A 23,585-nucleotide genomic window follows, 5' to 3' on the forward strand; every position below is an offset into this window, starting at 1 on the left:
GCCCTTCTGCCATGCTATATTAGGTATAATATCTTCTATAGCGGCGGAGACTTCTTAGGTAAATCTAACGTGCTTCTTAATAGGGCGCTTTTTTTCCTTCTTGTCTTCCCCGGATATCCTCCGCCGCTTTCTCTTATATAGTATAGCCGGAGGGCTTTTAGCGGATAGCGGTGGTATTAGGAGCCAGTCTATTTAGTGTGGCCTCTACGGCCTCTAGGGCTGGTTTAGTGCTACTACTGGTTTCCCTAGATTAACTCTGGCGTTAATATTATTACCGCCTTTATCTTTATTATTGTCGTTATTATCGCTACTATTGTTAGAGGTAGCCCCCTTAAGCTCTTCCTGCGCCTTTAATTCGGCCTTACGCTTCTCTTTAATCTCTAGTAGCGTATGCCCTATAGGCTATTTATTGGCGGCGCTATAATATATAACACTTCTATATATCTATTCGGTGATAACCGCATTAAGGCGCTATTTAAGTGTGGTAGTAAATTGGTTATTGTAGGCTTTCTAGGATACTGGTGTACCCGTATAAGGAATAAGGTAGGCACTTTAAGTGGTAACAATATTAAGGCAATCCTGTAAGTTCGCGCTGCTATTAGTTTAATAGGCCGTAATATAAAACTAAATTAAAAGGATGTAGGCTTATAATAAGTAGATCTTAGCTGGCTGTAGTAGTGGGTAGGCTGTCTGGCCGCGATGTTATGGCTAGCAATGGCTGTATATAAGGGCGTTACAAGTTAGGCTGTTTTAGGTAGAGGTTAGAAATATAGGGAGGTAAGCCTTTAAATAATCCATAAGTTAGTATAGGCGTAGTGAGGAAGCGTTATTACGTGATTTAATATGTGGGGCACGATAAGGGGGTGGTATGAACCCTAGGCCTAACTATAGTTGAAAGTGATAGAATATAGGGCAGCGGTATTATTGTTAAGAGAAACGGGAATTTAATTGCTATAAGTACTAGATATGGTATATATACTAGTACTACTAGTCTCTCTTTTATATAACTATAATATGCTAGCCAGGCGGCCTTTTAAATAACGCTTATTTATACCTTCCTATCTTTAAGGCTATACTTTAACCGTTATCTCTTTACCTATAGAGATTTGGGTAGTAGTAGGCCCTAAGCTAGGTACTAGAGAACCTCGTCAATATTAGGGCGCTATATATAGTTGTTCGCTGCCTACTAGTATCTTACTATTTTAATAAAGAGACCGCCGACTATAAGTTTAGATTAGCCTATCTACTACTAGAAGCTATTAAAGCTCTATAATATGAAACACTTATAATATATATAGCCTCTAGCCGGCGGCGCGTACGCACTCTTATAATCCCTAGCTATTTTATTAATAGCATTTTAATGACTTTTCCGGAAGGAAGGGCGCAGCTTTTTATTATCTTTGCTGTCGCGCTATAGGTTAATGGAGAACTTCTATAGGTAGTAGTTGTACGTTAGCTCGAATAAGATAATACCTATAGACTAGATGTTAATAAAGTAGTTATAATCCTCTAGCTTAAGCTTAGGAGTGAGATAGCCGATTATACTAACTATGCCTAGCTTAGGCTATAATAACCTACCTATCTAGATATGCCTAGATATACTAACGTCTAGTAGGACGGAACGGAGCGGCTTGCCGATAAGGCTAATATTAGTCGGCTTTAGGTCGCAGTGCAGCTAGCGTCCGTTATATATAACTTTAATACCTAGCAGTGCGGCGCGGAATGTAGTCGCTGCCTCTATTATTATGCCCTTATACCCTCTGTTAAGCTTATACGTTAGTAAACTATAATTTTAAGAATATAAGAGGCTTACCCCTTGCTCTAAGTCCCTACTAAGTCGCTAAAGGTTTGGGGCGTTATTGGCTTTAGAACAATGGTAATATTATTAAAGGCCGTCTTAGAGGAGAACTCCTTACTATTAGAGTAGATTACCTCTACTATACGCAGAATTCGCTTACTATTGTCTGACTTCTGTGTGAGATTAGTTACTTCCTAAAGTATCTTAATCTCTTTATCTATACTATAATAATTTCGGGTAGTCCGCTCTACTATTTTAATAGCGGCTATATTAGCTAACTGATTTAAGGTAAAGAATACTCTTCCGTAACCGCCCGCACCTAAAGTATCTCCTAGTGTCTACCTACCTATTGTTCTCTTATTAGGGAGTGGGGTTAGCATCTTAATATTAATATTAGTAGCCGCCAGCCCGCTAAGAGCGCGAGCTATATAGCGTCTGCGCGCTTCCTTAAAGTTGTCTTTAGTAGCGAATTCCGTCTACTAGAAGTGGTATTTAAGCTTGTCGAGCAGTATCTTTATATTATACTGGTTTAAGTAATACGGTTACCGCGTAGCTATATCGCCATTAACTATTAGCTGCGCTAATAGAGACTTAGAGTAGCCTATAATATAAAGGCCCTTGTTTTTAGGAAAGAAGTTAAACCGTATATAGGGGTTCTGGAGGTTAATATTGTGCGACTTTATAAAAGACCTAGTATAGAGGAGTAGGTTAATAGGCATGTTTTCTAAGGGGCCCTTTCCCGCCGCCTATCCCCTCTTTAGTATGGCTAGTAGAGACTATAGCCCTAGTAGATAACAGCCGACCTAGACTATACCGAGCTTTTAAAGCTGCTCCTTAGTGTTGGTATCTGGCTCCGTAAGGGTTTTGCTTACTTCGCTATTAGTGTTATATTTAGTGCGTTCTATTTCGCGTTAAAGGCAAACTATCTTACTATTATATATCTGCTTGGGCTTAATAAGTATATAGTAAAGGGCGGCTTAAGTGCTATCTGCCTAGTTATTCTAGCGCTGAGACGTAAGGGCGTTATAGATGTTGCTAAATACTAGCCTAGTGAGGGCATTCGCGGGTATAAGGGACGTAAAGGTGTGGTCTGACATTTAATAATAAATAGGGTGCTTATGGCAGACTCTGATGAGGGATATAAGCTTTAAAATGCCGTAGGAAATATATACCTTTTTAAATGCGACTGCTAATTATAGAACCCCTTTCTGGCAGTTCCGTAACGTAGAGATAGCTAGACTATAACTACTTAATCTTGCTTCCTTTAGTAGGTATAAGATATAGAACGTCCATATACAGTATCTTTGGCGTATTACGGTTGTCTTACTACTAAAGTAAGGTGAGCTAATGCTAGGGATATACCCTGCCCTAGGTACTATAAAAGGTAAGGTTTAAGCTTAATGATTTAGGATCTACCTAGCAGAGAAGGATTCTTAAATCCTTAAGGCCTTCGCTAGCTGGCTTTTCAGCCTATTGTTATAGCTAGAATGTATAAGGCTAAAGCCGGACGTTACTAATTCGTTAATAATGTAGGTCCCTACCTTACTTTACTTTACTTTATATACTCGCACTTTACTTTACTTCTTCTATCCCCTATAGTACGGCATATGCCCCCCTCCCCCCTATACTACTACTTTCCTTCTCCTACACTTTACTCTACTTTACTTTACTTTACTTTACCTAACCGACCTAATTATACCTTTAGTATCGCGCCTGTCTAGTATATATATCGCCCTACTTAGTAGAGTAAAAGTTTACTACAGGTAGCTATATAAGTAGTTGCCTTTCCGTTAGGACTTTTTAAAAGGTGCTTGTTTTACTAGTAAAACTATATCTAAAACTTTTAATCTTTACGGGGTTGTAGTCGCTTTAGGGTTTACCTCTATATATAAAATATTACTAACTAACTAGGCCATAGACCTGCAGCGGCGGCTATTAAAACTCTGTTAATAAGATTCGCTTTTACGTCCTAGTATAGATAGAAAGACGCCAGTTGTAAATAATATTGTATAGAATAATATGGCGCTTTAGCAGCTAATCTAAGATAAGGTAAGTCTTATCTTAAACCCCTATTCCTTATATACCCCTTCCCCTTATAAGAGCACTAATAATTAGTACGCTAGTTCCCGTTTACCGACCCTATAATGCTTAGAGACTAGGAGGTTAGGATAGGTCAGTTTTCCTCTCTTTAAAAGGGCCTGCTGTAGGGGTGGAAGCTCTGCGGCGTAGTGGTTAGGGTATATAGCGAGAATGGCGTGGTGTGGGTAGGCGGCGAGATGTATAGCAATGTTAAAATGGAAAACGTAGAGATGGGGCGGTATTTTAAGGATGAGCATTTCCTCCTTGTTGTAGATGCTGGCAATTAGTGTATAATACTAGGCAGGCCGACGTATTGTTTTATATTAATATAATAAAATACACTACTAGCTTTATTCCGCTGGCTGAATATAGGTAGCCTCCCTCTATATACCGTGCTCTATAACCGCCTTTATAATACCTAGGCCGAACTCTATCTTTATACCCTATTCCGCCGGTCCAAACTTAATAGAGGGTAAAGAGCACTCGTTAAATAGGTAGTTAATCTGCACTAGTGCGTCCGTGTATTTATCCTTTAAAAAATCCAGTAGGTTGTATAGGGGTATTATTAGAAACACTTCTCCCTACGGTATCGCCCTATAGGGTAGATCGTCGTGGCGTTCTGTTTCCTAGTCTAGGCTTTTTAGCCAGTTTAGCGGTGCAGGAAGCCGAGCGGCGTAGTACTTAATCGCCTGAGCTAGGCCCTCTAACTTGGCTATAGTGCGCCACCAATTAGAGATAGTATTGGCGTAGGTATTGGTAGTTATAGTACGTACCCGTTTGCCGCGTAGGTTCTAGCGTAGTTTGCTAAGCGTATCTAGGGTGGTGCCGATAGCATATAGGAAGAAGACTTTAAGGGAAATGGATAAGAGCTTAATAAGGATCGTCCTGGCTTTTTTACGGTAATTATTGCTAATAATTGTATCTAGGTCCTCCCTAACGATAGCTACTACCTTTAATAGCCTATTTTCCTTAAGATCTTCTAGGGGGAAGAATCCGCTTAAAACCCTTTAAATCCTATTATTAAGCACGGCGATAAGGCTGGTGTGGTTTATAAGCGTAGGGGTAGGAGCTATAGAGCTATCTATAGAAAGGCTTAAATGGCAGGGTGAAGAAAAGTAAGTAAAGTGAAGTAAGGTAGATAAAGTAAGGTGAAGTAGGTAGGTATGTAAAGTGAAGTAAAGTAGAGCGAAGTGGAGTAATAATATAACGCTATATAGCTATATATTGGTCCATACCCCCTATTAGGAGGGCTAGTATAGCTAAACTAGCTATAAATTCCAAAGGAACCACTCCGTCTAAAAGAGATTAGAATTTTAAGTTTTTTATTATACAATTACTTGCGAATCGGACTCCAATTTTTGTGCATACTATAGTAGATTTTCGCACTTTGGGCTGATAACTGATATAGGGTCTTAGAAGAGATTATATAGAAGTATAGTATGAAGTTTTATAAGGCTTGCTAAGAACTACGAGGACTGTGCGGCGCTAACTATTTATAATAGGGCGGGTAGTGTAAGTATTAGAAACGCCGACAAGCTATTGTCTTTAGTCGTAATAAAGGGTAAGTTTATTTAAGACTTGGGGGCTAGAACCTAGAGCCTAGTAGCCTTAAGGGGCCTAGAACTAGGTAGAACCCTATAGAAATAGGACTGAAAACTAGGTCCTAATTAGCTTAGGCTTACTTAATTTTACACTACTATAGCTTATGTTCGCTTAGTTATAGCTCACTTTAAAATCCTATATACTTAGGTTTAAAAGTGGAAATGTACTTTAGAGGCAAATCTAAAGAACCCTGCATTTACACGTGCCTAAGGGCGTAGAGGTAAGTATTAGAGATAAGTACCTAGTCACTTATTATATTCCCCTATAAGCAATAGTATTATATTAAAATAGCGAGGATATTAAATAGGGTGCTGCTTTCTTTTTTAAATGTGAGATATAAGTACCTGACGAACATCGCTATTAAGGACGACCTCGTTCTATAAATATCCTAATGGCTTTTTATTTAGAGGACATTGCGAGCTAAGAATTAATTAATGCTCTGGATATACTTGGTATATAAATGTTTATACTAATCCTAACAGCCCGTATAGAAAGGGCTAAGTAGTTTAGGTTATATAATAGGGGTATAGTGTAGGGGATTATGCGTTCCGTGGCTTAAATTAAGGCTCTATTTTTAGTCTTATAGAAGCCTTAGGCTTTTAGGATTAATTCTCCAAGGAGCCTCTAAGTCTAAGTAGCTAAGCCCTAGTAATGGTCTTCTAGTAGTTCTAGATTTAGGATTAAGCTCTTAGGAACCTAAGGCTCCTAGGAGAATTAGTTTTTTAGGAGCCTTAGGTTTCTAGGAAATATATTCTTAAAAGTTCTATAGCACCCTATAACGGAATAATTATTTTTCCTAGGATTATATCCCTCCTAGGATCGGCCCTCCTAAATTAAGAGCTCTCCTAAGATTAAATCTCTTAGATATTAAGCCCTCTTAGAAGCTCTACCTAGATAACTAGGAGCTAAGTGCTAGTAATGGCAGCCTATAAAAATTATGCGGCTAAAGAAATATGCTACCTATAGAAAGTATACGGCCGCAGCGCCTAGGAGCAACTTATGGCCTAAGAGTATTACCCTAAGAGTAATTTATTTCTAGTGGCCTTTCCTATTATATAGCCCTGTTATTTTTAGCGAAATATTTAATAGTATTTAAGCTCTTGGCCGGGGCATTTAGAGGGGAAATATCCTCTTAGGATGCTTACTAATTAAACCTATAGTGGAATAGCCTGCTTGGCGCTATGCCCTATTATTTATAGCGGATAAGATAGTATCCTAGTATACGTTTGGATTTAAGGTCGCTTATATATATCTATATACCCCCTAATAATGTAAGTATTCTATGTGTTTATGTTATACTAAAGCTACGTAACGCAAATTTATTGAAATATACACCCTTCTGTTAATTTTGGTTATTAGCGTAGCTACGTCTATACGGCCTTTTTATAGGGGAAGTTTTGGTATTTTTGCTGTTTAAGGGAAAGTAAGGCCGTATAGATATGGCTGCGCTAATAACCGGAATTAACAAGAGGGTGTATATATATTACTAGCCAATGGACAGTATAGTTAAGCAATATACCGCCACTAACTATTAATAAGAATAAATGTAAAGAAAGAGAAAGGGTAGCTAGATTTTAAACGTCTATTTACCTATATGCCAAAAGGGCGTGCGTTCTGTAGAGCTAAGTATAGGACTATAAATTATTAAACTAACCTCCTCCCATAAAATTATAATGAAATTCTATATTTGCAGTACTATAATAACTGGCAAATACTATGTATAGGATATTTTTAATCCATAATTCTGCAATTAAGTCGAGTGGAGTTTAATTATTTAAATGGGGTTAACTGGTAAATAGGGCTGTTAATTGGGCTTAGTTAATTGGGTTGACTAGTTAATGGGTTTAACTAATAGGCTAACTAGTTATTGGGTTTGACTGGCAAATAGATAAACTAGTTATTAGGTTTAACTAGTTAATGGGTTTAACTGGTAAATAGGCTAACTAGTTATTGGGGTTACTGGTAAATAGGCTTACTTACCACTAGTTAATAAGTTTAACTGGTAAATAGGCTAACTAGTTATTAGGGTTAACTGGTAAACGGGCTAACTACTAGTTATTAGGTTTAACCGGTAAATGGGCTAACTAGTTAGTGGGTTTAACTGGTAAATAGGCTAACTATACAGTAGGCCGTAAAATTCCGATTAACTTCCTTAGTAAACTTATTATCCTCGTTTATCTTACCCTTTTTAATTTCTGCAAGTTTTTGTGTTAGCTTATAATTCCAAGATTTATATTTTATTTTGCTCTTATATAGGTTAGGCCTATTCTAGTAGACGCAAATCTAGAACAGTTATACGCTTAGCAGTTAATATTAGCTATATAGTAACAATAGTCTATATAAACACTTTACTGAGTATATTCTTACCTAAGAGCTATATTTCCTGGCTGCTGCTAGTCTTTTTACTAGTATAGTAGTAACCTCCGTTAACGTCTACGATAACTTAAATATTAAAGGTAGGACGGTTTCTAGAAAGGGTTTATAAAGTGCTATTAGGGGTAAAGCACTGCTGGTAGGAACTTGGCGATACTAGTATTGATAGCGCTAATAGTATTCGGCGTAGTTATACTGTTTAGTAATATAGCAGATCCTAGGCTTAGTGGCTTTTGTGGTTGTATAGAAGATAAGTAAAGACAGTTTATAGCGCCGGGCGAGTAGATATACGTAGTATAGTATTATAAGGTCCGTTATAGATAGTTTATAGGGAATAAAATTAATAAGATAACGCTTGCCAAGAAAATATAGTGGGAAAGGTGTAATAGGCCGAGGTATCTCTAAAGTGAGATTAAAGACATTATTAAGGTAGAGCTAGAGGAGGACGAGATTGCGTTAGAAGGCGACTGTGACGAATGCGTAATAGAATCTGGAGAGGTTTTTATCTTAGCTATATAGTAGATACTAGTGTATCTAGTTAATTTCTATATACGTGTCTTATCTTTAGATATTAAACGAACTTAGATCTCCGGGAAGTAGGATAATTATTATTATAGTTATATCCCTGCTTATCCTCCGGGTTATATATACGCTAGTTAGTGCGCTAGTTTTACGCGCTTAAAGGTATAGGCGCTCCTATAGGCGGGTCTTCCGCAGGGATTAGTACTAGCCCTATAGATTTAGCGTAGCGTCTTGTCTTAGCTAAGAGATGTATTACGTAGATGCTTGGCGTTTTCTTAATGACTTTACTAGTGGGATAAGAAAGCTGTACGGAAATTTTATTACTTAATTGGGATTTTTTATGCTATTTGCTTAAAAGGAAAAGTAAAGGTTAAAGATAGGAGCGAGGAGGTTTAGGGGATTGAGAAGACCCTAAAAATGGAGGACCTAATTTTAGGCTCTCGAAATATCTAAAATTAGGACCCTCTTAGAAGCTAAAAATAGCCCTTTATTTACACCTAGAACTAAATACTCGATTTTTAAAGCCCTTGCGTTACCACTCCCTTATGGTTTTATTCCCCTAGGGCTTTATTCCCCTAGGGGATTATTCCCCTAAGGCTTTATCTCCCTTTAGCTTGCTTAGATCTGCCCTTATATATAGGGTAAACTAAAAGCAATATGTAAATTGTCGGGGGTCTGCTAATGAAAATTTTGACCCGAGTTTATACTTAATAGGCCCTTATTTAGAGGCTTTTAATATAGAGGCTTTTGGGTTAAAGACTTTTAATATAGCTTTTATAGTTCGTAATTAAGATTATATTGGTTATAAATATAGTATATACTTAGACTGCAGAGCTTTAATATAGAGCCCTCTGCTTGAAATATAATAGAGTGGTTAATTATAATTAGAGTTTGAAAATTTAGGACTTAAAAGTAATAGACTACTTATAAACTTGGGTTAATAAGCTTTATAGTTCCCATACTATAGAATTAACTTTTTAACTAAAAAGGTTAGCAATATCCGCTAATTGATTCTACGGTCTAAGCTTACTAAGGTAAGCTATTAAATCCACGTGATGGTTACCCAGAGCTAGATTTTCTGGCCGATTTCCCGTTTAGAACGGAAGACAATAAGTCTTAGCAGCTATAGAAGTCCTTCCTCCAGAAGTCTAGCGCTAAACTATAGATTATATCTTGTAAGTAATGCCCTTATATCTTATACGTAAAGTATCCTTATACTTACTTCTTAATAGAGCTTAACTATAAAAGAAAGTGCTAAAGCAGCTCTAAATGCTATAAAGGTTTTATTTACAAGCGTTTTAAATTGCTAATTATGTTCTATATAAAACCTCTGCTATCTTAATTATATTAGATTATAGATTTTATATTATGCTTGCCTTTAGAGGCGCTTTATAAACTTCTTCTTAAGGCTGTGTTAACAAAAGTACCGCGTTTAAATCTATGGTAATGAGATATATTAGGCGTAGTGGAAAGAAGGCAAACTAGGTAAAATTTGGACTAGTTATAACTTTCTGCAGACTATTATTCTCTATATATAACCGTTTGTTAAACTAGTTATTTTCTAAATATAATTGCTCTAGACGTAGCTATTCCAGATATGGCTGTTAGACGTAGCGTTCTTACTTTCTAGATGTGACTGTTCTCTAGACGTAGCTGTTAGCTATTCTCTAGACATAGCTACCCTCTACGTGGCTGTTCTCTAGACGTGGCTGTTCTCTAGACGTGGCTGTTCTTTAGACGTGGCTGTTCTCTAAATATGGTTGTTCTTTAAACGTAGCTGTTCTCTAGATGTGGTTCTCCTATTTGGCGCTGCTAAGAGGACTGGTTATTTTAGGCTAATTAGGCATCCGATAATTCTTTAAACGTGGCTATTTTCCAGACATAACTAGGATCCCCTAATTACGGTTAGCTAAAAATAGAGGGTCCTAGAATTAGGTTTTAAGGATAATATTTAAAGCCTAGTGAAAACTTATATAAGTTATAATAAATAACCTATTCTCCCGTAGCGAATATTATTAAATAGGCCATATAGATATGTAAAAGGTATAATTCCTTTAGTAGGACTTCGAGACCGCGGGGATATAGTGGAGCTGCGAGTAGAAGAGGTTAAGTGCTGCGAAGTATTATCTTGTAAGGATAATAGAACTATCGGATTAAAAGGCCGTGGAGCATTCTTAGTATTATTACCGTGAATATTAGTGTCTTATCTTTTACGTCTCTTTAAAGGCGAGGGCGTGCGCGCTAGAAGGTAATTTATCGCGTTTAGATAGCGTTTGGCAAGAGGATATCTCTTATACTTCTTTCCTCTCTGTTCCTAATTAGTAGAATTTAGTAATTTTATAAGCTATAGGAGAACTAACTGGCGGGGTATTACAGCATATGGTATATGCGAGTGATAGTTATAGGTTGTTATTGATCTTGTTGCGAGTAAGTTACGCAGTTAGCAGCGCGTGGCCGCGATTATATAATCTTATACTATATTACGTACTATAACAGTAGTAATTGCGATATTTATTATTACTGTGATTATATAAACGGTCGGAAGACTTCTAGTATAGTGTAATATTGGCTTCTTATTAGAGGCTGTTCTTGCTTAAAGCCAATATAAGTTAGGGGCAAAGTTCTGGTTCTTTGCCCTAAAGTTGTTTGGTGGGGTGCATAAACGCTAAATTCGCTATATATAGCTGGGGCTTAATCCGCTACACCGCTCGGCGCTATAAGGGGGCTACCTAAGCGGGCCACTAGCGCTCCCTACTAGTGTTGGCATGGTTTTAGCTATATCGCGTATAGCTTATAAGTAGTAATCCTTAAATTATAAAGGTAAAGAAGCTACTAGAATATATAGGCAATATACTATAGATAGAGGCCCTATAAAATACTAAATAAGCACCTGTTTTAATGTGGCTATATGGCGATATAAGCACTAGTAGAAGACGCTTATAGGGAGCGCTAGTGGCCCGCTTATATTACCCCCTTATATCTAATATATTAGTTACGCTCTCCATATATATATATTCCGCTATCTCGATAAGGGTATAGCCGGAGCGGGTCGGCTACCCTCCCTACTAGCGCCGGCAAGGTATAAGCGCCTTAGTAACTAAATTTATATCATTCTTTATATTAATTTCGTTACAAGCACGTAATACAATACCTGCGTAGAAGGCGCAGTCGTACGCGGATGCTTAGCGTTAATCTGTAGCGCAAGTAATGAGGCGAGGTGAGCGTAGCGATACGCTGTTTAGCCTTGCTATGCTCAATATATCTACGCGATGTCGCCCTCTTCTTTTAGTAGAGTGGCTTATCAACCAAGTCTTCTATCGTGCCTTTATTTATTGCCGCCGCGCCTCTATACCTCCCCACCATATCTTTATACCTTTCTTCTATATGGACCCGCTTAGTATTACGGCCGGTATCGTTACTATTCTCTAGCTCTCTAATAAGGTTCTTAGATACCTTAACGATATAAAGGGTGCCCCAAAAGACCGGGCAAAATGCGCCGTTAAGGCTTCAAGCCTTAATAGCCTTCTTATTAGCTTAAGGTTCTGACTTAAGAAGGGAAGCTCCAATAAGTTATAGTATACCGCGGTTCGAGCTCTCGGAGTCGAGAATAGGCCGCTTAATTAGTTTAAGCAAGCGCTTAAGGAGCTGTAGGCTAAGATAACTGGCGGAGGCAGACTAAAAAGGGCAGGCGACGCGCTTATGTAGAATTTTAGTAAAGAGGAAGTTACTAGTATATTGGCCAGGATAGAACGCCTAAAGACGCTAGTAGAGATTGCGTTATAGATAAACCACTTATAAGTCTCTATAATGGCGTTATAAGATAATATTGCTTATATGTCTAAGCAAACTATCTTAAGCAATTAAAGACAATACGGGCTTTATTTGGAACCGCGTTCCTAATATAGAATCTGGACTTAATATAATACGGTAAGACTAAGACCATATACGGCATAATAAGGTTATAGGATAGATATTACTAACGGATTTTCCGGCTCAGTAATCTAATTTTATAGGCCGCAGACAGAAAGGAATAGGTTAGTAGTTTCTCGATACCCCTAAGTTTACGAGGTGGCTTTATAGACCAAATAAGACGCTATTCTGTCCCGGGATCCCTAGAGCCAATAAGATAATAATAGCAGTAATCACAATCGATTACCTTTTAAAAGTAATGCTAACCGGTGCCGTTGGAGTTGCTTATATATATTATAACTATAAGGCACAGGCAGACCAGAATGCCGCTAGTCTATTAGCGGCTATCCTTAAGTAGCTAGTATAGGCCCGACCGTCTATCGCGAAGCCCGTGGAACTTTTGTATAAGTAGTATACCAACTAGGGGATTAAGCCATTACTTAAAGAGATCTTTTGTAACGGAACCTTGTAGCAAGAACTACAATGGGCTTGTTATTAGGCTAGGTGTGTAGGAAATGCAAGTATAAAAGTCAACAACGTAATAATAACTAGTGGAGTGGTTGCCTAACAGATTAACTCTAATTGTATTCTAAGAATCACTATAAGGAAGGAACTATCTAGGTAGGGACTAAGGGTCCTTAAATACATAACCATACTCCTAAGAAAGTTATTGCTCTGTCTACTCTGTCTACTCTATTCGCTTTGCAATAGATCTTATAGATTATACAGATTATATAGATCACATTACATAACTCTGCTTACCATTTCTCGTTATATGGTTTTATGGGTTTTATCCTGGACCGTGCTTATATTAACTAACTAGCTTCTTCCATCTCTTCTCTAAGTAGTTATAACGTTATACTTAAAGCGTCCGTAACACTATCTCCCTCCTCTTTATCTTTGTTCTTAAAGATACCTAATATCTCCAGGTTGTTTACTAGAGGTATAATATCCGTCTAATTAATTTGGTTAATATCGTTGCTTATAATACCTAAAGCACCTTTTTCTTCTTCTATAGCCCGTCGGTCTTATACTATTGCTATAATATTGTCTCTTGGTAAGATAATACCATCTCCGTGTTCTTGTTGTGTAAAAGAGGGGCTAGTTTGCGTTGCGTTAGTAAGTCCTTTATCCCGGCAATCTTCCTTTTATTTGGAGTGTACTAAAGCGAATATTTAGTTATCCTATAACGTTTGCTCTATCTCTAATGTTAAATATACGCGACCTATTACTCTTAACAGTCATCTAGTTCCCTAATTGATTTGTCTTAGGGTCTCATATTTAATCCGAGGCAGAAAAACTTAAGGGTAATCTTGCCGCAGCGCTGGCGGAAGCCTATCGTTAATTCGAAGAATCTGCTCGTGCCCTTAAGGCTTAGCAGTCTGCCTTTGCAAAAGTTTAGCGTCTTTAACGCGTCCGTAAGAAGGTTTATTTTAAGGAGTAGAAACTTATAGAATAAGGTCTATAGGAACTAGGTAATAAAAGAACGGATTCTCTTCTAATAGAGAAGGAAACAGATCCGAGTAGTTCAGCAACTGCTCTTCTTGGGTCCCCCTTAGGTGACTCGTTCTTTAGCGATTCTTCTTTATTAATGCTACTTGACCTAATCTCTCCCGATACTCCTATACCTTTTTTATAGCGTTTCTTAAATTCTCTAGTAGCTTCTAGGTAGTCTTAGTATAGCCTATCCACTTAACTTTATATTATATCTCGTTATCGATGTCCTTATAATTAATAATCTTTAAAACTTACTATTTGTCTTTTTCTTGTCCTTTATATATGTCTGCTTTATAAACTAGTGGCTTAACATTCCCACGTACTAGCTCTAGCATTGCGATATACTATATAGGGTAGATCTTTATTTTGGCTAGTAGATTTAACTTAAATATAACCGGTGAAATCCTCTATATAATTTTAAAAGGTCTTAGTCTAACGTGGTCCAATTTCTTGCTTAGTCGTTAACTCTTAAAATTTTTGTGTAGTAGCCATACTTTATCCCCCTCCTTAAGATCTAGTCCCTTAGATCTCTTAGCATTATAGTACTTTTTTATTTTCTGCTGTACTACCTTAGCTGTCTCTATAAGGTCTGCATAAAGATTTATTAAATCCTTTATTCTTTCTTTAGCTATACTACTCATTTTCTTTACTTATTGTAGTAATAACGATATTCTTAGCTTATATCTATAATTTGCCTTAAATAGTAATATACCTATTCCTTTTTGGGGTGTTATATTGTATATAAACTACGTAACTGGTAATAGCGATACCCAATTATTTTGTGCATAATTAATATAATGCCTTAGATACTGTTCTAATGTCTAATTTAATCTCTCTGTTTAACCGTCTGTCTATAAATAATATACGGTAAAAGTTACTACTCGAACTCCTTATTCCGCTAAAAACACTTCCTAGAATACTGCTACAAATCTTAAATCTCTATCCGATATAATCTTACTTAGTACTCCATATTTTATAAACACTTCCTTAACGTAGATTCTAGCAACATCTTCCGCTGAGATTTCTTCTGTGCATGCTATAAAGTATTCCTACTTTATAAGCTTATCTATTATTACTAAAATCGCGTTATAATCTTATCCGGTAATAGAATCTCTTAATTTTAGTAACTTAATAATAAAGTCCTATAATATAACCTCCCATAGTCTCTCTAGTATTTTAATAGGTTATAGCCCTCTATATAGCTTATACCTCGTTAGTTTATTCCTTTAGTAATTTAGATACTCTTTAGTAACCTTTCTAGCTATCCTTTAGATTCCGTTAATAATATACTCCTCCTAGAGTCTTAATACTAAGCCCGTAGCTCTATTGTGTCCTTAGGTTAGTCCCTTATAAAAGTCCTTTATAAACTACTCTACTATACTTCTTAGAATATACTTCGCTTTTCGATTTTTGTATATATCCGTCTATAAATCTTTTAGCTATGCTTTTAGAATTCTTTACGCCTAAAAGCTTTCTAGTATCTCGTAGACTTTCTCTAGTTTATTATCTTTTTAAGTTGCTATAATTTTCGGATAATTATACCTAATTAATCTGTCTATATCCTTTCGCAATAAAGCCCCTAATAGCTTTTCCTCATTTTATAGTTTAGCTTTACGGCTTAGAGTATCTACCTGCGTATTATCTGTACCCTTAGTATGCTAAATCTTAAAATAGTATTCCGTAAGCATCTCTGCCTATCTAACCTGTCTTTAGTTAAGTTCCTTTATTATTAGAAATCCTATTAGGTTCTTATAATCCATTTTAATTATAAATAGTTTTTCTATGCCTTATAAGAATACTCTCTATTTCTTTAATGCTGTAACTATACCTAACAACTCCTTATTATAGATATTATAGTTTAACTCCGGTAGTATTATCTTCCGACTATAGTATACCACTAGGTGCTATTTATCTTAATATCTTTACATAAAGCACGCCCCTAGTGTATAGTTTAATGCATCTGTCTCTATAACCGTCTCTAGTCCTAGTTAATAGATCTTAAGAACTGGCTCCTAGGTAAATAACTCTTTAACTTTCTTAAAGAGTTCTCTTTACTCCTCTCCCTATGCCCATGGTTCTTCTTTCTTTATTAACCGCATAAATGGCTTAATATTCTTTAACTACTACGCTATAAACCTTCTATAGTAATTGCAAAACCCTAGGAACAATCTTAACTATATAACGTTCTCTAGTTCCTACCAATTTACTATAGCCTTAATCTTCTTTAGATCTATACTAAGTTAGCCTAGTTTAATAATAAATCTAACAAAATCGGTTTTCCTGGTAAAGAACTCGCATTTCTTAATTACTACTAGTATCTGTTCTTCTTGTAGTCTCTTTAAGACCTATTTAACGTGTTCCTTATATTCTTCCTTAGTTATTAAGTAGATAATAATATTGTTAAGATATACCATAACAAATTTATCTAAGTATTCTCCTAATATACTATTAATACGCTTCTAGAATGTTACTAGTGCGTTTATAAGCCCGAATTACATAACTAATGGCTTATATAGTCCTTCTTTTAACCTAAAGGCTGCCTTCTATTTGTTGCCTTCCTTAATCCTAATCTAATGGTACGCCCATCTTAGATCTATCTTCGTAAAGATTTACGCATTACCTATCCTGTCTTAGATTTCACTAATTAAGGGTAAAGAATACCTATCCTTTTTAGTAATACTATTTAGCTATCTATAGTTAATACATAGCCTTAGTTTACCGTTTTTCTTTAGTATAAATAGTACTGGATAACCTGCTAATAACTGCGATGGTCTAATATATTCCTTTTATAAATTTTCCTAGACAAACTCTTTTAACGCTCTACCTTCTTCTTTGGTAAGCTTGTAGATTGGAAAGAACTTTAGACTTATTTCTGGTTCTAACTCTATCTTATAGTCCTATACTATATATTCTAACAGCTTTTTACTTTCCGGTGACTATAGTTTTTTGCTATACTTATGGTATCTCTTTGGTATATAACTTAGTCCTTTTTCTATTTCTTCGTAGGTTGCTCCTACTTAGTACTATACCAACTTAGCTTATTATTACATCTTACGGCGTTAAGTATCTCTAATATTAACCTAACCTATAATCTAATCGATCTTTGGATTATATTCCTATAACTAAGGCATACCTAATACTGCCTTGTCCCGTCCCAACGGTAGGATATTAAAAGATATCTTAATTTGTCTTTCTTTAATAGTTATCTAAATAGGTCCTGTTTTAAGATTAATAATCCCTCCTCTATAGGTTATTAGATCTCCTAAAATCGTAACTAATAGGTAAGATTACTTCCTTTATCTATAAGGTAGTCCCATTCTCTTAACTACTGCTAGTAAAATATAGTTTTGTGTTACTCTACTATCTATTAGCGCTTTAAATTGCTAATCTTACTAATTAACTTTTAAATTTAGGTGTTGTCCTTAAATTCCTTTAAGGGTCTAAGGCTCTACTACTGGCTCCCCCTAGTCCCGTGGGCCTCTACTTTTTCTAACTATTAGCTGCTTAATCCTAGTATACTTAGCTTACTTTTTAGCCAATGCCTAGTTTGCTTTTTATCTTTAATATACTATAGACATATGTTTTCTAGGCATTTTTACTACTGTCGTCCATCTAAGCATTCTTCTATAAGGAATCTTCCTGGTTAAAGTACTAAACTTCCTTCCTCTTAGACCTCTACTAGATGCCATCTGTGCATATATTTAGCATTCCTATACTATTACTCGTCTATTATCCAGTATATCCTTATAGGGTATTTCCAATTCTTTTCTTTTAGATTCTTATATATTTTATATATATCGTCCACGCACGCAATCTATGATAACGTATAGTGTGCTAGGTGCTTTAGGTCAACTCTTAGCTTATCTTTATCCCTAAGTTTAAACCTTTATCGTACTAATCTAAACGTTATAACTTTATTCACAGGTACTAAGATGCGCCTCTTACTTCTCTAGTCCTCTAAACATTCCTCTAAATCCTTTAATATTATAATTAAGGCTCCTTTAATATGCGTTATGGCCTTCTCTATAATCGGGTAGTCCTAGATAGCTTTTTCATCCAACTATATATAGAAATCTTCCCACTTATTATTGTGCCTTTGCCTATACCACTTTTGGTATAGCTGCTGGAGTATATACGGTCTGTCCGTAAGGAAGTATCTTCTTATTACTACATTATAACAGCCTTTTATGTATCGTTCTTCGAACCTAGTTAAAATCCCTAAATCCTCTTTATTTTCTAGTTCGGTAAGCTACTTAGCTCTTAGTATACCTACTCTCAGCCTATTAGTAATTCTTTATACTAGTGCTCTATCCTTTATACGTCCTAATATGCTAAATCTCTTATCTAGTTTCTATTCTTGCTATATAATGATTCTTTATCTAAACTTTTCTATAGTTTTTTTTAGTCTACGCTTTGCGCTCTAATCCTTAAAGTCGTCCTGCTTCTTAATCTTAGTATTAACTTTTTAATCTTTAAGCTGAACACTGTGTTCCCCTAGTAAGTCTTCTAGGTCTATATATCTATCTCCTAGTCTAGCTACTGTTTATATTACAAATTCTCTAATCTATAAAGAAGCTCCTTACCTCTTATCTATAGGTGCCCTCATTTATACTCTAAAATCTTAGTCCCTTAGATTCTTTAATCCTAAGCTTGCTTCTAACTTAAGCTTAGCTCCCGCCTTAGTCTAACTAGGCGTCCATAGTGTCCTCATCTCATCTTAAGAGTCTTAGGTCTCACTTATCTCGTCTTAAAAGTCTTATGTCTGTGGAAAACTCTATCCTAAGCTCATTCGTATATTTCTAAACTAAGCTACTGCCCTACTTCATCGGTTTTCGTCTGTTATAGGTCCTTAGGTGTGCCTTATCTCGTCTTAAGAATCTTAGTCGTCTCTTATCTCGTTTTAAGAATCTTAAGCCTTTAGCCTTTTACCTTTATCGAGTGCTAAAGTAGTTCGCTATCCTACTTCTCTTGCGTCTCATAAAGCAATAGATATCATATCTAGTAGGGTTTCAATCCCTACTAATATTCCCTATTCTATAGTAGAATCATCCTCTACCTCCGGTATAATATCTTTAAGGTTTACTTGCTCCTAGTAAGCGGTCCTTGTTACCTTATTATTATAAAATATTTCGCCTGGGTTAAATTTATCGTCCTTAATATCCGATCTGCGAACTAGTTCGTTAATTCCTCTACATCCTATAGGTGTTGGCTCTTATAGCTAATAGCTTACGCCATACTTGGCGTCTTTATAAATTTAGCATATATTATTATAACAAAACGCAAAACTTCTAATTAAACATTCTTTTGTTCCTCGTAGCATATTGTTATCCCTCTATACGTGTATATTATCTACTAGTCTTATACCTTTTACTATGTAGTAACTCTGCCCACTTCTATAGTTTCTAACGTAATAACCCTATTTTCCGCAATTTATGCAAGCTCCTTCTTTAAACTATTTCTCTTGCTATGGAGTCCGCCTAAATGTCTTCTGCTATAGAGATCCCTAATTCGGCCTTTGCTCCTTAGACCTTTAATTACTTAATCCTTATCCTCTAGGTTTCTATAGTTTGCTCCCTCTCTTATAGGCTTCTTTAGTACCGCTTAGGTCCATTAGCTCTGCGCCATACCATAGTTTCTAACTTAGCTTTTATTGTTACGTACTCTACGCCTTATACGACTATAGAACTCTATCCTAGCCTTTCTTAGCCTATTCCCTTTAGTAGATCCAATTATTAATCTTAATCGCCTAATCTATTAGTTCCCTTAGGGTGTCCGCATCTTCTATCAGAATAATTACGTCCTAGACTTTAGCCTTAAGTCCCTGTTTGTACTATGCCATAAGCGCCCTATTATTCTACTCTACTTATATTGCTAGTGTCTAGAACTATATTATATACTTAATTGCTAAGGTTCGTTACATAAGGTTCTAGAGTTTTCTTTTTACTATAGTTGTTCCTTCCGGGTCTCTAAATATCTGTATAAGTCGTTCCGCGAATCCTTCCTAACTTGAGAACATAAATCGCACGTCTAGGTTAGTAGTCGTCATTCCGTTTGCCTGTATCTCTATAAGGTAAGGTTTAAACTACTCAAGTGCTTTTCCTAATAAGAATAGTCCTATATAGGCTATTCTATCCACGGGTGTAGGTAACTTTGCTCCTTCTTATAAGACCTTAAAGTGCATCTATATAAGGAATCCTTTAAGCTTTAACCTTTCTCCTATAAATCTCTTAATTAATAGTAGCTTGATCTTTGCTGCTTCTATCCCATTAAGTCTTTCTTCTAATACTATATTATTAGCTGTTAGCTAGTTAACTATTTCCTATAGCTGTCCGACCGTCATAGGTTGTTATAAGTTAGTATCTACTATACTGGTGTTACCTCCTGTCCTTAAAGTAGTTGCTGCCGTCGATGGCGTTATAGTAGCTGCTTTTGGTGGCATGTTATTTAACTTCTTATATTGATACCGTAACTAGGTAGTGATTATGTAACGGAACCTTATAGCAAGAACTACGATGGGCTCGTTATTGGGCTAGGTGTGTAGGAAATATAAGTATAAAAGTCAATAACGTAATAATAACTAGTGGAGTGGTTGCCTAATAGATTAACTCTAATTGTATTCTAAGAATTACTATAAGGAAGGAACTATCTAGGTAGGGACTAAGGGTCCTTAAATACATAACCGTACTCCTAAGAAAGTTGTTGCTCTATTTACTCTGTCTGCTCTATTCGCTCTATAATAGATCTTATAGATTATATAGATTATACAGATTACATTACGTGACTCTACTTACTATTCCTCGTCACATGGTTCTACGGGTTCCATCCTAGACCGTGCTTGTATTAACCAACTAGCTTCTTCCGTCTTTTCTCCAAGTAGTCGTAACGTCATACTTAAAGCGTCCGTAACATCTTTGGGGCTCTTTAATCTGTTCTTACTACTTATTTAAGTATATATCTTATAGTCAATGCTCTAGACAAGTGTCTAGATAAAGATGGCAGCCGTTACTAGTTTTTTGCCAAGCTCTGAGATTTATAAGGTAGAACAGACCTATGTCTAATAGCCACTTTAAGATATATTCTGGGGGTTAAAACTAAGTTTAAGGGGATGCTAACATTAGAAGTACGCGCAAATAATAAGGACGTAAAATGATTTATAGTAGGTCAGACTTACTAACTTCCGAAATGTATTTAACAGGACGTTAAGCTAAAGGGCTTAGTGTAGAATAAGATTGTTAAAGTAGTGGATGGTATATTAGTATATCGCGCGGCTTATAGAAGCACTTATAGCTTACAATACTACTAGGTTCCTTCTCGCTCGTCTCTATATAGACTTATTACTAGATAAGGATACTATTAAGGTAGTAAAGTTAACTTTGAAGTGGTTTTTTAGAGGCTCTAAAGATTCTAAAGTACTTAAGCAAGTCTATAATAAAGCATATAACAAAGTAATTAAGAGAATAGAAAGCTAACTTCCTAGAAAGCGGGAACAAGTAAGGAATATCTTGTCCTAGATTATATACACATAGAGATAACTCATTACTATAGAGCTATACTATGCTTTAGCGGTGGAGCTAAGCGAAGAAGAGCTGGATCTGGACAATATTCCCAATGTCGAAGATATAGTCTCCGTGTGCGCTAGCCTTATCACTATAGATAAGGAGAGCAATATTATCCGTCTGGTATACTATACTACCTAAGAGTATTTTAAGCGGATTAGAGAAGAGTGGAATCCTTACGTGTAGCTAGATATAGCCTTAACGTGTCTTACTTATCTCTCCTTTAGTACCTTTAAATATAGTAGCTGTCCTACTAATAAAGACTTTAAGGGCAGGCTAGAGCAAAATATATTCTTAGACTATGCTGCTTAGTACTAGGGACAGCATACACTAATAGTTTAAGATTAGGTGTCTGAACTAGCTTATTCTTTTCTTTAGCGCAGCAGCTTAATTTGCTATACTATATAGGTTATATCAATTTCAACTTATAAATACGGCAAGTATTATTAAAAATATCCTAGAGAAACAATAGGATTGCACTTAACGGCGCAATTTAAATTGCTTTTTTTATTAGAGAAGCTGCTCTCTAAGCCAGGGAGAAATATTATAATCTTAGCAGATTTAAGAGACAGCTACAGCTAAACGCCGCTATTGCTCGCGGCAGAGTCTGGATACGATGCGGTAGTAAAGCTACTTCTTAATAAGGGCGCCGATGTTAACGCGTAAGGTAGAGAGTACGGTAATGTACTTTACGTGGCTTTAGATAGAGGCTATAAGCAAGTTGTAAAGCTGCTACTTAATAAGGGCGCCGATGTTAACGCGCAAGGTAGAAAGTACGGTAACGCACTCTACGTGGCTTTAGATAGAGGCTATAAGTAGGTTATAAAGCTACTGCTTAATAAGGGCGCCGATGTTAACGCGTAAGGTAGAGAGGGCAATGTACTTTAGGCGGCTTTAGCTAGAGGCTATATATAGGTCGTAAAGCTACTGCTTAATAAGGGCGCCAATGTTAACGCGTAAGGTAGATACTACGGCAACGTACTTTAGGCGGCTTTAGCTAGAGGTAATAAGTAGGTCGTAAAGCTGCTACTTAATAAGGGCGCCAATATTAACGCGTAAGGTAAAGAGTACGGTAACGCACTCTAGGCGGCTTTAGATGGAGGCTATAAGTAGGTCGTAAAGCTGCTGCTTAATAAGGGCGCCGATATTAACGCGTAAGGTGGATACTATAGTAATATACTCTAGGCGGCTTTAGCTAAAGGCTATAAGTAGGTTGTAAAGCTACTACTTAATAAGGGCGCCGATATCAATACGCAAGGTAAATACTACGGCAACGTACTCTAGGCGGCTTTAGCTAAAGGCTATAAGTAAGTTATAAAGCTGCTGCTTAATAAGGGCGCTGATATTAACGCGTAAGGTAAGGGGTACGGTAACGCACTCTACGTGGCTTTAGATGGAGGCTATAAGTAGGTTATAAAGCTACTGCTTAATAAGGGCGCCAATGTTAACGTATAAGGTAAAGAGCACGGTAATGTACTTTAGGTGGCTTTATATAGAGGCTATAAGTAGGTTATAAAGCTGTTACTTAATAAGGGCGCCGATGTTAACGCGTAAGGTAGATACTATAGTAATGTACTTTAGGCTTCTTTAGCTAGAGGCTATATATAGGTTATAAAGCTGCTGCTTAATAAGGGCGCCGTATTAACGCGTAAGGTAGATACTACGGTAATGTACTCTACGTAGCTTTAGCTAGAGGCCATAAGTAAGTTATAAAGCTACTACTTAATAAGGGCGCCGATGTTAACGCATAAGGTGGATACTATAATAATGTACTCCACGCGGCTTTAGCTAGAGGCTATATGCAGGTCGTAAAGCTACTACTTAATAAGGGCGCCGATGTTAACGCGTAAGGTAAAAAGTATAGCAACGCACTCCTAGTGGCTTTAGCTGGAGGCCACAAGTAGGTCGTAAAGCTGCTCGTCAATAAGGGCGCCGATGTTAACGCGTAAGGTAGAAAGTACGGCAACGTACTCTAGGCGGCTTTAGCTAGAGGCGATAAGTAGGTTATAAAGCTGCTTATTAATAAGGGTGCCGATATTAACGCGTAAGGTAAAGAGTATAGTAACGTACTTTAGGCGGCTTTATATAGAGACTACGTATAGGTTATAAAGCTACTACTTAGTAAGGGCGCTAACGTTAACTATCTTAGTGGTTAGTATAGGTCCTTTTTAAACCTCCTTACCTTTAAGGGGTATATATATCTACTGTATTTAGCCTATAAGCAATACTATATAATCCGAAACCTTGCG

At 36.6% G+C, this 23,585-nt stretch overlaps 2 protein-coding genes across 2 annotated transcripts; both read left to right on the forward strand.

The window, feature by feature from the left end:
- Positions 1 to 12,416: 12,416 nt before the first annotated feature.
- On the forward strand, positions 12,417 to 12,641 carry K441DRAFT_574747 (uncharacterized protein; the record flags this gene model as incomplete). The annotated part of the gene is made up of 1 exon (XM_067644113.1): positions 12,417 to 12,641. A coding segment is annotated over one exon (225 nt), but the record flags the coding sequence as incomplete, so codon positions are not given.
- Positions 12,642 to 22,005: 9,364 nt separating this feature from the next.
- K441DRAFT_574846 (uncharacterized protein) lies at positions 22,006 to 23,186 on the forward strand (the record flags this gene model as incomplete). The annotated part of the gene is made up of 2 exons (XM_067644122.1): positions 22,006 to 22,102; positions 23,089 to 23,186. Coding segments are annotated over 2 exons (195 nt in total), but the record flags the coding sequence as incomplete, so codon positions are not given.
- Between the last annotated feature and the right edge of the window lie 399 nt (positions 23,187 to 23,585).

The sequence above is a fragment of the Cenococcum geophilum genome (genome assembly GCF_001692895.1).
Source record: "Cenococcum geophilum 1.58 unplaced genomic scaffold K441scaffold_39, whole genome shotgun sequence".
NCBI classification, from domain to species: Eukaryota; Fungi; Ascomycota; class Dothideomycetes; order Gloniales; family Gloniaceae; genus Cenococcum; species Cenococcum geophilum.